The sequence below is a fragment of the Notolepis coatsorum genome (genome assembly GCF_963971535.1).
Source record: "Notolepis coatsorum genome assembly, chromosome: 7".
Lineage (NCBI taxonomy): Eukaryota > Metazoa > Chordata > Actinopteri > Aulopiformes > Paralepididae > Notolepis > Notolepis coatsorum.
In genome coordinates, this window is record NC_140171.1 from 28,753,522 (window position 1) to 28,771,446 (window position 17,925).

Sequence of the window (17,925 nt, forward strand, 5' to 3'; positions counted from 1 at the left end):
TAGGATTAGATGGTCCTTTACCCCTTTTTTTTTTTTTTTTTTTTTTTTTATATTTCCCCCCCTCCTTTTTCCTCCGATTTTCTCCCATCCCAATGTTAGTCGTTATGCCAATTCCCAATCCCCTTCCTGGTCGCTGCGCACTTACCCCCCACAGTCGGTCTGGGAGAGTGGAGGCTACCACGTGCTTCCTCCGACACACGTCCAGCCAATCAACCGCTTCTTTTCACCTGGCAGTGCGGATTCTCACCGAGAGGGCGTAGCGTGTGGAAGGATCACACTATCCCACTTAGATCCTATCCGCGCTTAGCAGGCGCCCCGACCGAACTGTAGGAGTCGCTGTTTACAACGACCCGGACCCACCCCGCCAGCTTCTCCCACCCTCTAATACTGCCAATTGTATTAGTGTGAACGGCCAGCAAAGCTGGTGACAACCCCGGAGCTGTGAGCTGGATTCGAACGGGCGAATCCAGCCGCTCCGGGGTTGGTGACGAACGCAATCTCCGTTACGCCACATGACCGCCCCAATGGTCCTTTACTCTTAAATAAATCATACACTTGTTGATTTAATGCACAAGTGAGTAAGGCCTTAGAAAAATCAAATACGCTGATTTGATAGTTAATAAGGTTATTGAAAAGCAACATAGGAGTATGTATTTAAGAAGGTTCAGATCTGGGGTTTTACCACAAGGAGGCACTAGTGTTTTATTTATACCGGTAATTTATCCGGAGAGTTGTTTGTCATCATGGCTGAATGCAACTCTGTGCTCCATTAATTAAATGGGTGCAATCTGTAATCTAAATGTAAACAAGTTGCACTCAAATATCTAAAAATCAAAACCATGGCATCGGTAAGCTTTTGTTACAAGGATACTTTATGTACACATTTGTTTACATCTGTAATGTTTGTAAATATTAGCTAATAATGTATCAGTATTTTGAGTTGTTAGGCAATCTAAAAAAAGGGCTTATTCAAACTCGACAGGAATCTAAGTATATAGAGCCAATATTTTATAGTCAAATAAATTATAGAGACTTATTGATTGAGCCTTTAAAGTCAGAGAGAAGGAAGAGGACTTTTAAGTTTATAAGAGAACCGTGTGTTACCATTTTTAATGCAATCAATATGTCGAGAGGACCGTGTGTTACAATTTGAATGCAGTCTATATGTATAGGGTAGTATGCATACACTGGTTTGCTGTTTTCACCAACCACTTCTCATCCTCCTCCTCAGTCACCAGCTTACACTCAAAGTGCATGGTATATAATATATGCTTATGTGTAGCTATTTTTAAGACGGCACATATATGCATGTGTGTATTATATACTGTATATGTATTTTATATATATATGCAGTCTTAATTTGAGCTCAGCCCACTAAATTCCTATGAATTTTACACAAATGATGAAATAACCTTAACTTAAAGCATGATGATACAAGGATATGCAAGTATAAATACACGGTATTGTATGCCCAGGTATGTATGTGTGATTCCTACCATTCATTCAAACTTTCCATAAACAAGTGAATTAAGCGTTCAGTTTCAAGAAGGCAGGCAGCTGATGTCTTTGCAGCCTGGCCTTCCTTATGAACTCAAGGTTTCTGAACATTATACAAATGAGAGCAGTCTTGTGACAGTCTTGTGCATAAGGCAAACCTCAATTAAAGTATGTGCATTCATTAAAGGGTCTGTTATTTTACTTCCCCAAGGCGTTTAGTTTCATTGGCTTTGTATTGGGGAAAACATTTTATAGTTTAGCTGATTAACAAACCAGCCGTTAACATTCTTGGCCACAGCAAGCTGCCTGATCATTTCCTTCAGTATACTTAACCCTTTAATCGCCGTTGACGCTGGAACACGTCATTCCCCGCCATGCTCATTCTGCCGTTGACGCTGGACAGCGTCTTTGATATCAATATTTCAAAAATCTGTGATCGAAATCATATTTCTCCCCCGGAGACATGAGATGTACTGGTGAGCCCCTATCAACGCTCTAACGGTTCAAGAGCGCCATCTGGTGGCCGATCGGCCTGATCGCCCAGGGAAGAAACAGGAAGTGGAAGCTGGTGCTCATTTCAATTTGGTCTGATCACTCGCTATAGGTCCCGGGACTCGATCTCGACACAATGGATAGCGATCCGTTGCCAATAACTCGATAAACAACATGATTTGGACGTATATACTATTATACAACCTGGAAATGGATCTGGTATTTCTACATCCCATAATAGAAAAAATTCTGTTCCATGCTCATCTCCCAACGGGGAGAGGAAGCTATGGTGAGTTTCAGCGTTATTTTTTAATGTCTTCTATACTAACTGCTCTAATGATCATATCACCCACACTAGATGAATGACATAACGTTGCCCACGGAATTATAAACGACCCCCCGCCCATCCGGTCAACATCAGCTCATACGTAGTAACTTCTAGAAGTATGTGCAGTTGACATTTTTTATCTCGCGCCGATTGCTATCAAACTGTATACAATCATCAATATAATGCATTTAGGGCTATAAATCACGTTCTGGAGAAAGCTGCAGAAAACGATAAAAACATACTTATACTTTAGACCGTATTTTAGTATGAATATGTGAATGAAAAAGTATAACGTTGCTACACCCTGAACAATAGATATAGGACTTTGAATGGGCCATGGTAATGTCAATTTAGCAATACAATTAAAAAAGTTATAGCCCTGCAAATAAGGGGAACTTCTCCATGTTAAATAGGGCTGGCGAGGGATGGTAAATTATGAATTTAACCCCGGCGATCAAAGTGTTAAGGACTGATTGATTGATTGGACAGACATCATAAAACATAGAGCATCATAATAAAACATACTAAAACAGAGCATCATAATAAAAACATAGAGCATCATAATAAAACATAGAGCATCATAATAAAACAGAGCATCATAATAAAACAAAGATCATCATAATAAAAAACAGAATAAAACATAATAGCAACCCCATACAAAAAAAGCACTTCCTACCCTCTCCTTCCTATGGCTATTCTATACTTCACTGGCTAGCCATTTCTTTGTGGCACGTCTAAAACTTCCCCCCTCTTCGATGTTTTTCAGGGCCACTGGAAGCTTGTTCCACTCCAGTGCTGCAGAATATAAAAATGTATTTGTGCCCATTAGGGAGTTAAATCTTGGCAGAATAAAATCCGTACTGCTCCTTCTAGTGGAGTATGAATGATTGTCACGGAATCGATTAAAATAATTAGATAGATATTTCGGACCTGTATTTTGAACTATCTTGTGTGTGAGACCTACCGGTAATTTGACCACGGATCATATAGGGCCGAGCTGAATTCAGGGTTACCATTCATTTTATTATTATAAATATAGTATCAGCTTAGTATCGTATGAGCCATCCATCATCAGTATCAGCTTTAAATACCACACAATGAGCCTGTAGGTGTAGTAGGGGGGGTATTGCTACAGCAATATATTGCAATATTATAAAAATAAATAATAAAACACTTTTTTAGCTCGACAATCCTGCTTTACGGCAATAACAATTATTGGAATGTGGTGAACAGACTGAAAACGTTATCTTATCAGATAAAACCGATGTATGTATGTATATTTATATTGCAGGTAGTAACAAAGTTTTCCATTGGGGCCATAATTTGCTGTTGAAAAGGGGTAATAAATCGCAATATCATGACTCTAGTATGGTGATAACAGTGTTGTAGTACTCGAGTCTTGGACCGATTTTCAGGACTTGTGACTCGACTTGGACTTGAGCACTGATGACTCGGACTCGAGCATTGATTGCATTCAAACTCAGAAGGTGCAGACGAGGTTAATTGATAAATACGGTCGGTTATTTATTCAACCTCTTAACAGCCATTTTTTAACTACTCCATACTTTTTTTGCAAACCAAAATACTATACTTTATTCTTATAGCACATGCATGAGCCTGGTGTCTTTTGAAAGATAACATTCTGAAGTTTCTGATACAATAAAGATTGTATTCACTTTTACTGCTAATTAGGGATGGGTATCGTTAGGATTTTATCGATACTACTACTCTTATCGATACTGCTTAACGGTTCGGTACTTTATCGATACTCTTATCGGTTCTTTTTGATTATTTTTTTATGATTTTTATATTTGCAGTTGAGAGCATTGGTCATCTCCCTACAGTAAAGATTAGAAATGATTGAATTATTGTAAATTTGTGTGGAGTGGTGGGAATAGCTGCTTCAATAATAACTTATAACAACAACAGACAAGTTAGACAACTATGTATACAAAAAAAACGATATACACTGAATGATTAGTTGTTACCTAAAGTCCTTGGACTCCACTGTAGAGAAGGGGTGCAGGCCTTTGACAACAAACTTTGTCACAGCCCTGTGACACTCGTTCACCCTATCCTCTGTCATCCATACTCTAGCTGCTAGGGTGAAAGGACTTTGGGTGGTGGAGGGAGGTAGAGGGAGGATGTGTGGTGGCCCTGGGCTCACTGGGCTGGGACATGGTGGCTGACGCCTCAGCTTGACGATCTATAAAACGTTTTTAGATTGTAGTATTTGTAGCTAAACAATTATTTTGTTTATTAGCCTATTTGTAATAATTCGTTATTAGCCTAGGCAACTCTGTATCTTGGCTTACCGGCTGCAGTGGACGTGGATGCAGATGGGACACTGCGCGCAAGGCAGTCAAATACGCGCATTTCTGCACACTAATATCGTGTTTTGCCAACAAATGTTTTGATAGATTGCTCGTATTGCCACCCTTACTGGCAAATGTTTTGTTGCACTTGTGGCAACGTGCATTGTCGGCATTGACCCTTGTAAAGTATATCCATACTTTAGAACGCTTCGCTCTATCCGCCATGATCACGACTCGGTGCATGCAGAGCTGCTGTCTGTGTGCAGCGCGCTATAGCACGGGGCGTCGGGGCACTTTCATTAAGGAGTACCCGTATGTAGTACCCGTATGTCTATGTGTAGCACTAGCGAGCGACTCGCGAGGAGTGTGTGTAATAATTGACTCGCTGGCTGCGGCTCGCTTCTCGTGCAGAGACAGAGAGAGGATCGTTCGCAACTTTTAAATAATAATAATAATAATAATAATAATTTCTCTAGAGTATCGATAGCAGTACCGAGGACGTCGGAGCTTATAAATACTCCGGTATTTTCTAATATAGTACCGGTTCCCGTTCAAAACCGGGGTCCGGGGGGCATCCCTACTGCTAATGAAATAGAGTAACATAGGTCTGAACTTGAGTTGTAGAAAAACACCGGAGCCGCTAGAGGTCGCCAAAGTGGCGTCGGGCGCCGGTGGGCAAATCGTCCTCAAGAGGGCCCAGGGCCGGGCCGTGTGAATACTTTCCCTAAGGGGGTTGTCGGTTTGCGCGATCTGATTGGCCACTGACGTTTCTGGTCATGTGACATGTGCGGCCAATCGTGTGACGGCAAGTTCTTTCGCCGGTTAAGCTTAGGCACTCTTTTTCGAAGTTGGTTAAGGTTGGAGTTTGTCTTAGAGCATGGCGATAAAACACCAGCCCTGATTCCAAACTCTAACCTTAACCAACTTCGAAAGAGTCGCCTAAGCTTAACCAGTGATAAACTAGGCGTTAGGTAGTTTGCAGGCTGTTAGACCCGGAAATTGGCGCAGAACTTGCCATCACACGATTGGCGCACATGTCACATGACCAGAAACGTCAGTGGCCAATCAGATCGCGCAAACCGAACGCGGAAGGACAACCACCTTAGGGAAATTATTCACGCGGCCGGGCCGTTGCACGTTAACACAATGGCCCCCAACAACGAGTTTACTCGTTTTTGGGATCGTTATATCGTTTATTCGCTATATCTATTCATAATTCATAGCCGCAGCCTCTGGTATAGTCTTCAGACCCTGTCTGAGCTGGCAGACGGTCAACACCGCCCTCTACTGCCAGGCGGAGCTATTGCATCTCATTGAAAATGGGCTTGTGTCTTTTAGGAGGCGATCTGAGCCCGTCATTGTGAAACGGTCGGTAGTGTGGTGCGGACCTCCACAAGCATTATTTGGAATTGCGATAAGATATTTGGATTATCTCTTTTGCATTACATCAGATACAAGGTAAGAACATCATATATTAATTTGATCGTTGATCTGACATTTATTTCTACCGCGATCAAAGAGATCTGTGTGTAGGTGTATGTGCTTATTACCGTTGGCTGCGGTGGGGGGGGGGACGACGCTACGACGGTCATTTCATGTATGGACGAGGAGACATAGTGATAATCTAGCGTTGATTTCAGGATGATTAGATAAGACGAAAAATTACAACTTGACTGAATTACAGTAAAATGCATTTCTCGCCTTTTTCTGGAATTACTGAAAAACACCCAAACCATACTCTATTCAAAACGGTATAAAATGGAAATGTACGAATGAAAAAACAATCCGTCTCTGCAATGTTGACTAGAAGCAGCTCACTGAGACCGACGGCGTTATTAGACCCATAGATATAATATAAGATATATTTTAAGCACTCGCAAATGCCACAGTCTAAAACTATATCCATTGAATAAAGACCTGGCAATGAATGGGGTATTAGCGCCCCCTGCTGTGGCGGTCAATGTGTTAAGAGGTTAAAATTGTTTTGTAATAGGCCCTAATCATTTGGCATAAGATATTGATGGCTAGTGAATTTTTTTGGCTATTGTGTCACAAAGTAAATAAACTCCCTTTGAAAGGGTGGCCGCTGTGTCAATGTTTAATGTAGACCTTTTTTTATTTGTATGTCAGCTTTGACTGCCAGAGTGGAGTGGACTCAACCTTGATGACTTGGACTCGGACTAGGGTAATGGGGACTCGACTCTGACTCGAACACTGGATGATATATAATGCCTCTGGTGATTCCCAGCCCTAAGGAGCAGAATCAGGCCTCACCTCATAGACCAGCTCATGATGGAAATGTGGTACTTCTAGGTCCCGCAGACAGTGTTCTGCCTCCGACACCTCCCCTGATATCAGGTACTCCTTCAGAAGAAGATTCATCTGCAAAAAAGACACACACACAAATAACTTAGAACCACATAGGCATAGATTACAAGCATACAAGGGACATAAACATTGTAGATGCAAACAGATATTACGTCAGTTACATATGTTTGTTAACCAGGTTGCAACATACCGCAAAAGTATGCAGATAGCATAATAATTAACAGAATCTACTTCAAGGATATAAAAAAATAATAAAAATAATAAATAAAAGCAGTGCCATCTTCACACTAATTGACAATGATGGCAGATAGTGAATAATACCCTGCTAACTATTTGGCCGTCCTCCTGGTAATACCAGCTGGTTGAAGCCCCCTCACAAGTAGCATGATTCTTACAAAGACAGGCACGCATAAACAAACACACACACAAACACAGTACGAGAGTAGAAGCTAAATCCAGGTTACGATTTGGCTTCAGCAAACTCCAGATGTTTAGATTTTGGCCACATTTTAATTGGCTAAACTTCAGAAAAACGTAATAAAACAGACATAGGTCTTCCCAAGAATTCCGTCACTGGACAAATGGACTCAATCAGGGATGCTCACCTCAGAGCTGTCAACTATGTTGTGTAAACTGGAGCACATTGTTTAAGTTGGGCTGAAGCAATACATATTCCTTGTAAGCGGTTTTACATCACACCATTTTGAAAATCTTTACAATATAATGCAAAGACACTAGCCAGCACACGCATGAGTAGACTTTGGGGGGGTTATCTAACCAGTCAAATACACTTTGGGGGGGTTATCTAACCAGTCAAATACAATCCCCTGATTGCAATCTCCTTTGGAATTTCCCAGGAGCAGTGCACAGGACCGACAGGCACATGTGACACACTCCTGAGTTAAGGGTCAATAAAGCATGAAGATTAATTTAGCCCCCAAGACATGGGCTGCCTTCCAAAAGGAGTACAAAAAGAAAATCCTAAATTAATTTAAGATTATCAATCACCATCTCAAAATGTCACAACATGACTAGATCACAACAACAAATGTTAGGGATGGGTCATAAAAATCGAATACCCAAATACTTGTTTGTCGTTTTTGTAATGTGGTTGATAATGTTTTATTTTTTTTTTAATATGCAGGTTATTGAGAATTTCATTGTTGGAACAGTGTTGACTGAAAAGCTATTTTAAATTTCAGCCACTAGGGGGGAGTGTTGAGTCATAAACAATAAATAAAAAACTCCACTTGAGCTTCGGAGCACAGAATCTGCCTGGCCTCTGGCCCGGCTGCAATGTAGCCCTGTGGCAAACTTCAAGGAAATAATAACAATAATAATGATGTTTCTCAGCTATCAACCTCTGTACATGTAAAGAGACAAATTTTGTCCGGTCTTACGGCTGCCAAAAAGTTGATAGCGTCACGCTGGATTCAACCGGATAAAATGTGCCGGAAGGTATGGGTTCTTCTTACCTATCTCGATGTGATTTATCTAGAGATATCTACTGCACAAATTTTAGGTGTTAATGAAGCCAGCATAGCAATCTGGTTAGCTGTGGTGGAGAAGATAAAGGGAAGCATATGAACTTGTAATTTCTGATGTTAAATGGAATAGTGGATGTATAGTCCAAGAGGGGGTCCTGAGGGGGGGGGGGGGGGTGGAGGGGGAGGGAAGGGGAAGGAAAGAGTGAGGAAGAGCGAGCAAGAGCACATGTATTGTATTGTATTTATTATTATGTCTTTTAATCTACATTTATTTTGATTTAATTACTGGACTGTCGTTAGTTATTATTTCTGTCATTGTCCTGTGATTTATCATAGATTTTACTGTATTGTTTGTCTAGTTTTATGTTAAAAAAGGGAAAATTAAAAACATTTGTTGAAAAAAAAAAAGGAAATAATAACAATAACAAAATGTTAAAAAGTGGACCAGGGTTTCTGTTATCCAGTAATTGCCCTTTTTTCGGAAGGAATTGTTGAAGTCTGGCATATTTAAATCCCTCTGGTCATAATGTCCTGTGAAAAAAACAAAGTAGAAAGTGCTTGTTTTTGCCACTGAAACAGAAATCTCCCTCAAACAGAGGCCTCCTGTGAAATCCTGTGTGACTTGCGAGCATAAGGAGGATTCTATCGATAGTACGCCAACATTACCATGAAAGCTTGGCTGCGTTGTAATACAGCTACCTTAGCATTATCTAAAGAGATAAAAAAAACAATGGTTTGTGCATTTCCAAATTGTGCCAACAACATTTCGTCCAGTTCGCATAACGTTCTACACGTCATGGACCCAAACACTCCTGGTTTTACCAAAACACCATTTTCTCAAGGAACCTGCCATTCCATGAGTGGAGAGAGCTGCAGCAGTGTAGACAGATGTAACGTTACTTATTACAAATGGTAACTGTGACCGTTTTGATTGACGATTGAGCATTAAGCAATGGGTATAATGTTATTGCAATAAGCTCAATAAAAACATATAATATTTGACCAGAATTTCTCTCATTTGTCCGGGACATTGAAACCTTCCCAGACATGTGGACCGGTACCAGTCTTTTCTAGTAGAAACCCTGACCGTGGCTCTATGTACACAAGGCCGACTTGTCAAAAAAGTAGAATAACAGCGTGGTGTGCAGGTGTGCAGTTTGTGAATGAAGCGTTCGCTTCACAGCACTAGGGCTGGGCAATAAAGATAATTATTGCGATATATTTTAATAATCGATAATAAAAATAATATATATATTTTTTTTGTATTGTGACCTGCAACAGGGCAGCTTTAAAACCAGAGACAGTGGACAGACTTGTCTTTCTTGCCTGCAACTTAAAGTAATGGCTTTGCTTGTCCAAATGACAATACTGACCAAATTGAGATTTATTTTTCTCTTGTCCATTCATTTAGTTTGCTTTCTAATTTCAAATACAGTTTGAAACCGTCTGTACACAGTAGGCTATGTGTGCTGCTAGCAGAGCTAGTCTCAAAAATGAAAAGGGAAAAAAAGCAGTAGAGAAAATGAGGATGAAAAGTAAATTAGAGGAAAGGCTCGGAAGTGGAAGAAGAGGATTCAGCCCGCCCAGCGCAGGCACTCTGTTCAGCCTGAGGATTCAGCCCAGCGCAGGCACTCTGTTCAGCCTGAGGATTCAGCCCAGCGCAGGCACTCTGTTCAGCCTGAGGATTCAGCCCAGCGCAGGCACTCTGTTCAGCCAGAGGTTGGAAATTACCAGGCAGGAAATCAAAAAACTGGACAGGAGACTGAGGGGTATTGAGGGTTACGTAACATACCAGGACAGAGGGCAGAGTGGGAGATCACACTCTCTATTCCAAACTCCAGGACACACACTTGCCCAAACAGACACGGCACGCCAAACCCTTTTCACAAGATGTACACTTACAAAACTGATGGGGCACCTTTGCACCCACAGAAATGCAGGTCAATTCATCTCTCAACAATGTAACATAAATGCACAAACACAAGAGAAGGGTTAATGGCGCGTGTCATAGTTTGAGAAGAGGGTGTGTACATACACACAAACACACCCACCATCTGCCCCTCCTCTATGGGTATTGCAAATCCCTACTTCTCAGGGAAAGGGCGTTCTGCTGACATGGTAGATATCACAGGGCTGGCCCTTGCCTCTTTACCCAGCATGCAGTTCAGCCTTTTGTTTACATTACATAAGAGCAGAAAGTAGCAAAGCTACTCTTGCCAAAAAAAAATCAACGAGTCCAGGTGTGCAAATGATAATTATCCATCTGGTGAATTCAGCACGGGTTATCGATCGCCTCCTTTTTAAATGCTTTTCAAACATGTAAAATGTGAATAGTTTCACGTGTAGTGTTGCGCCGTCCGTCGGTCAGTACTCACCTCTTTGACGAGGTGTTTGACGGGTCTGAGGCCTCCGCCTACGCCCCACACGTTATCCAACCGCACAATCTCCTTCTTCATGGAGAGGAGGACTGCTGCACGGTCCAACGCCGCCCTGAGGAGGCCAACCACAACCACGGTGTAACTCACAGACCACAGTATAACTGCACAAAAATGGGAGACCTGTCAAGTATCGCATTAAAACAAAGGCTGGGAAAGAAGACGTGGGTGGGTTCCCCATCATATGCATGAAGGAAGAGATACAGCGAATTACATTATTTGCAGTTTGAGGTTTGAGGTTTAAAAGAGCATCACAAGCGTGACGCATTCCAAAATTTCCCTTTGGGGTGGGGCGGGAGGTTGTTTTGATTTTACGCCCTGAAGTAAAACATTTGATTGGACATGGTTTTTTGGTGTGCAGAGTGACACAACCCGTGGATTTCATTAGACGAAAATATGAATTTTTGTGAAACTTATTTAGGCACATAGTGGTCCATAGATGAGAACTCCTACTCTAGATGCAGAGTGGGGGTAAAACCTTTTTCATTTTAAAACGGTATCTGATGCCATCTCCCACTACTGCAGGTAAAGATTCACTCTTTTACTGCAATAACAGTATTCATAGGCCTGGGAAGTATACAGAATATGAAAAGTATACCATCATGGATCCATGCAAAGGTATGGATTTTTACAATACAGCCATCTACGATTATATATAGTAAAAATACATACAAAATACTGTACGTTTATTTTTACATTAATAATTTTTTAAAGAATGAAATAGCACTATGAAAATATGTAAAATAAAACATTGTAATTTGTAATGGAAAGCTATACCGTCAAAACTAAGAAAAACATTGTGATAAGCTATACTGTAATGATATAGCCCAGCCCAAGCTATTCATCTGCAGAGAGCAGACGGATGCTTTGCACTCTCAGCCAAGTGGGGAGGCTGCACCGCAGAGCCGTCATGCGGTGAAGGTAAATCAGTTCTGGAGAACAAACGTTCAATTACATAGACAATGAAAACAAACCGCCGTCTTTGATGACGGGGAAGGAACGCCTGCCCTCCCCATCCTGAAGGCTCTTAACCCCCATTATCCTGCCCTCCTCATCCTGAAGGCCCTTACCCCTCATCATCCGCCTGCAAAAAGGCAACTAGGCAATCGGGAACCATTTCATTACTTTGAGCTCAAACGGAATGTTTCATCAGATATCTCTTCATAGATTCTGTCTGGTCTGGGATCAGTATTACCATGCACCAAATACAACGTTAGGAAAATTGTATGATAAAAATGGGCCTTCAAGTTGTGTCTTTACCTTTTTGATCAATCGGCTGCCTCATCTTATCAACATGTTAAACCTTTGAGCCTGGTCTTACCTGGCATGGTCACAGTCCACCTTGCCCTTATAGCGGTCCAGGAAGGCCATGGGGAGGGCATGGTCTGCTATGGCTCTGGCTATAAACTGGCCCAACATCTGGAATTGATAAGAGAGAGAGGCTATAACTGCACGTCCATTGAACTTGCATGTCTTCTGCACAAAACCATTTCCTCTTTCACAACGATTTTTTGTAACCACTTAAGCATCAGACAACCCAACTCGCACGCACGTCGTGGCACTTTGCACTCGTCTGTCGGCTCCAGGCTGCGTTTCCGCCGATCAACCAAAACATTGTTGGAAAGTTGAATTTGCTGCCATTCGATCATCACCCAACTCAACCTATTCCGTGCAGCCAGTCTCGAGTTACAAGACGAAACATCCGACGAGCGTCATTTGACAAGCTATTCGGACAAGTGACCATTGTCCTGAGTGGACCAATGACCCCCGACGGTGAAAATTATTGACCGCCTTTGTAGCCAAGGAGTGTCTGCTCCTAACGAGTGCTGAGAGTGGGGGAAGGCGACACAAGAAGACGAATAAGTCCATCGTTTTGACAAGAGCCTCTGATTTGTAGTCAGGCTGCTTTTATATAAGAATTTGTTCTTACTTGCTTGCCTGGGTAAATAAAGGTTAAATAAAAATTGGGAGCGGATGGCCATTTTGGATAATCATGCTGAATTTTTACCGGTACACACATTACAAAAACCTTTGTAAAACATTCATTTTCTGTGGGCTTTTTTTTTATCCACTTTTTCTCCTCCTATTTTTCTGTATTTTTCTCCCATCCCAATTTCGTTATGCCAATTCCCCCCTCCCCTTCCTGGTAGTTGGGCGCATTTGCCCCCTACTTCCCACCCTCTAACACTGCCAATTGTGTTAGTATGACGACCGACCAAGCCGGCGGTACCGCTGACAGCCGAATTCGATACCAGCGTCTCTGCGGTGGTAGACAGACGCTTAGTCCGCTGCGCTACCCGGCCGCCCCATGTGGGCTTTTTATAAACTTTGGACCTGTATGACTAAGACTTTATGCTATGGAACCGTTATGTTTTCCAGCTCCTACCCCTCAGCTGAAACCCAAAAACAGGAATCTGGCAACAAGTAAACAGAAATGCAAGGACACAAAACGTTTAGTTTGGTGTGTTCAAACCTCTGTAACTCTATTTCATTAGCACTCAAAGTGATTTTTCTTTATTGTGTAAGAAACCTCAGAATGTTACCTTTCGAAAGAGACCAGACTCGTGCATGTGCTATAAGTATAATATATAAGTATAATAAATCGCAAATTACTTTTGATATGCAATCATAAAAAATAAAAAAAATAAAATAGAAAAACTAGCCAAATTTTTGCCCGATGCATAAGTGGTTAAGTGTTATGACGACACGCCAATATAATTCCATCTCGGCCGCTGTACTTAAGTTAACACACTTGTCGTGTAAAGCTTGAGCGTAAAGAGTGAGATGCGAGATGAAAACATTGTGTTGAACATTTTCTTTTTGCATAGTCAATTAATTTACTCTGATTCTAATTGAAGCCGTTACATACCACCACTTGATTTCAAATTCATTCAAATGTGAACTGGTAATAATGTGAATTCGCCCTGGACGCAGAGAGTCTGGACCTCGGTTTAACGTCTCATCCTAAGGACAAGACCTTTCCACCCCATCTGCCTCTAGTCCCTAACCCCGTACCTGTGGAGCCTCTGGCGTATCCAGCATGAGGTCTGGCAGCTCCTTGAGTATCTTGTCAAAGGCGCGGGACATGTCATTCTGGGACATCACCTTGCCAGACAGGTCCGACAGGAGACGGGAGGTCAGCTCTCTGTGGCTGGCTTTTCCCTCCAGGGACAGGGACACGGCCACGGATGAGATCTCAAACTTATTGTGGCCTAGGTTCAGCTGCTTCAGCAACATCTGAGAGGGGAAAAATAGGTTGTTTAACTCATAGGTGATCCAGATGTGTTTAGTACACCTTCATTTGACCTGGGAATTGATCATATTCACAGTGGCCATTTTGCTCTTATGCTATGCTCAGGTTCCACCCTGCAATAGGGTGGAAAGGAACCTAACCTGAGCATGACATAGAAGAAAAATGGCCGCCATGTAAATATGGTCAATTCAAAGTGATAATCTTCTTTTGCAGTTAAATGTGTAACTGCCTCAGTGTCCCAGTTTAATTCAAGTTAAGTGTAAGTATGATGTCATAGTAGTCCGGCTAGAACAGGCTAGAACGTTCTTGATGCTTGATGATGTCATCGTGATGTCATAGCAGAACCTTCTAGAACTGCAGTGGGTTAACAACATTGCAAAGACCGGTGCCACTCCAAGAAAAGTAGAGATAATATGTATGTTGTTATGGTTTGACCTGTGATTTATTGTATTTCCTGTATGTGTTCACAGTTTTCACGGTTCGGATTAAAGTGGTTCGATTCGGACTGAAATAAATCCAATCAGTAATATCAAGAACGTGTTGAGTCATCATTGCAGTAGAGGGAGTTACAAAATGGAACATGCCAACATTACATTAGAACATTAGAAAATAGATACCAATTTCCTCTGTGCGTTCAGTAGAAAGGTATCTGGCTGCAAGCTAGCCTAGCTTAGCACAAAAGAATGGAAGTGGATACAGATAAGCTAGCCTAGCCAACATCCAGGAGAGGTGTTTTTGGCCAACAGCTAGGCTAGCTGGTCCGTATCCACTTTCAATAATTTGAGCTAAGCTAGGCTAGCTTGCAGCTCGATAGCTTTCTACTGAACGCACAGAGAGGAAATCAGTATCCATCTTCTTGTCCAACTCTGGAGAAGACTGAGCACATCTCCCATAATGTTAAGAGAAGATAAGATAAGATATTCCTTGATCACCTTGGGGAAATTCAGGCATCATAGCAGCATGGGGGGGGGGGGGGGGGGTGTACATGTATGGGCAGGGTAATAGTCATGTTCCTTTAAGAGGTAGATAATGAAAGGCAGTTTAATATGCAGTGAGCATGGAGCGAGAGTGTGTGTGTGTCTGGCTAATGTCTACTGCTGAAGTTCACATTCATTATTTCCCCCCCATTTTTCCTTAAGATTCCTTACCTGAACCTCTTTTGTGTCTCCGTGTTCAAAGTATTCCTGGACAATAGGGTTTACGGTTTTTTCCAGTTCTTTTTCATCTAGCACTGGCACAACTGTGGCATAAACTGTGTCCCCCTTTATATAAAAAAAAAAAAAAAAAAAAAAAATAGGGGTCAGAAATTTATACAATATACAGTACACAAGGCTAGTGGTCAGCTGACATTACCACCTTCTGCAGGCTCAAAAGATTTACAAATAGAGCTTAGTGTTGCATGGTTCTTGGACTCATGCATTGCACATTAAAAAATGTTTTACAGAAAGATTTAATTATATGATGTACCGTCATTACATGTCACCAGCTGTGGTATGCAGCTAATGTAGCATAGCAGAACATGCGCCAGCCACCGACCAGCAAGGAAGCACAGTAAGTGGGATAATGTACTTTAAATAGCCAGTTAAAACCATTTTAATAGACTATGTTTAAGCCATTAAAATAGTTAAGGCCCCTTATAGTCTTGTTATCGACTTATCGTCAGGTTTCGTGTCCCTTCAACATCCCTCAGCCTTGAATAATGGCTGTTTAAAAATTCACAGTATTGTTATTGTCAAGAGAACTGGTCAGAACCAGTTCCAACTCCTTTTTCAGGTGAGCCAATTCGCTTTCCAGGTGAGTGACATATACTAGGCCTTGGGGAACAATATTCAATGATGAATATATTTCTCTTAGGTACAATGTAAACAGTGTTGCAGCTCTCAGAGAGAGTGAGTGAGTGAGTGAGACTGCTTTGAAAAGCCCAAGTTCATAAGCAAAGATAAATGACTAAAGGAGGCCTTCTGCAAACAACCCAAAGCACGGACTAATTTTAATTTCTTCTCCTTTAATGAGAAATTATCGTAGAATGTAGGAGGAAACAAATTTTCTGAAATTGACAACGTACTTAACACTTTGGGTGCCGGAAAACGCTTAAACACGTCATTCCCGGCCATGCTCAAGTTGCCGAAGACGCTTTACAGCGTCTTTAACACTTTGACTGCCATGAAACGTGTTTTGACGTCATTGCTGGCCATGCTCAAGTTGCCGGGGGACGCTGTACAGCGTCCTTATATCAATATTTCAAAAATCTGCGATCGGATTCATATGTCCCCTCCGCTGGCCTGAGATCCACCAGCAGGACCCACTGAGCTCTCTGGCGGTTCAGGAGCGCCATCTGGTGGCCGATCGGCGCAATCGCTTTAACAGGAAGTGGCATAGAGGTTGTGCTACGTCCGTAGTACTTCCGGGTGCTCGCTATAGGTCCCGCGACTCTGGCTCGTCACGCTACACAGTGATCGATTGCCAATAACTCGATAAACAACATGATTTGGACGTATATACCATTATACAAGCTGGAGATGGACCGGGTAAATTTACATCCCATAATGATAAGATTTCAACTCTACGATGATCGCCCAACGGCGCGCGGAGACTGGGGTGAGTTTCAGCGTGTAACGTTACCGTCTTCGATACTAACTGCTATTATCAACATTTGACCCACATTAGATGATTGGTATAACGCTGCCCGCGGAATTATAAACGGCCCCTAGCCCATCCGGTCAACATCAGATGACGTGTAGTAACTTCTAGAAGTACGTCTAGTTGTAATTTTTTATATCGCGCTGATTGCCATAAAACTGTATTGCATCATCAATATAATGTATTTGGGGCTATAGATCACGTTCTGGAGAAAGCTGCAGAAAGAGATGAAAACATACTTATACATTAGACCATACTTTACTATGAATATGTGAATGAAAAAGTTTAACGTTGCTACACAATGAACAATACATATAGGACTTTGAATGGGCCCTAATAATGGCAATGTAGCAATAGAATTTAAAAAGTTATAGCCCTGCAAAGAAGGGGACTTTCTCTATAGACAAATAGAGCCGGCAACCTACGGTTGATAATGAATTTAACCCATGGCAGCCAAAGTGTTAAGCTTTATCGGTTGGTTGTTATTTGTGTCTTTTCTTGTCGTCATCGTTACCTGGGAATGAGGGCTCACGCTCTGCGTTTATGCCGTGTATAAATAAATGTTTTGGAATGGAACTGATGAGGGCCAAGACAAGACCTTTATAAAACGAGTGCAAATTCGCAATAGCTGCAACATTTTTGCGATAGATAACTCCCATTGCCACGCCGCATTTGAGCCAATCGACATGAACACACACAGACACACGCTCCATAGATTTTTGTGGACCAACCAACCAAAGTGACCTATAGAGCTGCTGGTCGCAGCTAAAAATACCCGCCAAGAACCATTTCTGGACAACTTTTTATTTTTGTCCTCCAGAGTTGTAACTAATCCAAAAGGTGTAGGTCGATATGGTGGCATATGGTAGTAGACCTTCTCACAGAGGTGGAGACCTAAATCAAGTCCAGCTGCGCCACACGGCAGGCAGATAGGATGGCCTAGAGGTAGAGGCCAACTGCTAACCAAAAAGGTCACTGGTTCCATCCCCGGTACCGACCGGTGGATGTATTCCAAATGCGAGCTAGCAACTGGAGGGTGGCTGGTGCCCGCCATCTCTGCCATAGTGCCCTTGAGCAAGGCATGGAACCCCAAACCTGCTCTGCTGAGCTTTTAGAAAAGGTGCAGAATAAAAGCATTGCTTGTCCCCCG

General features: G+C 42.0%; 1 protein-coding gene across 1 annotated transcript in view; it reads right to left on the bottom strand.

Moving 5' to 3' along the window:
- pdcd4a (programmed cell death 4a) overlaps positions 1–17,925 on the bottom strand; it is a 55,365-nt gene that overhangs the window by 8,254 nt on the left and 29,186 nt on the right. The window contains exons 4-8 of the mRNA XM_084318575.1: positions 15,284–15,397; positions 13,898–14,119; positions 12,204–12,301; positions 10,823–10,937; positions 6,907–7,014 (exon numbers count right to left, since the gene is read on the bottom strand). Of these exons, the coding sequence (XP_084174701.1) occupies positions 6,907–7,014; positions 10,823–10,937; positions 12,204–12,301; positions 13,898–14,119; positions 15,284–15,397 (657 nt within the window). The remainder of the gene's footprint in view (positions 1–6,906; positions 7,015–10,822; positions 10,938–12,203; positions 12,302–13,897; positions 14,120–15,283; positions 15,398–17,925) is intronic.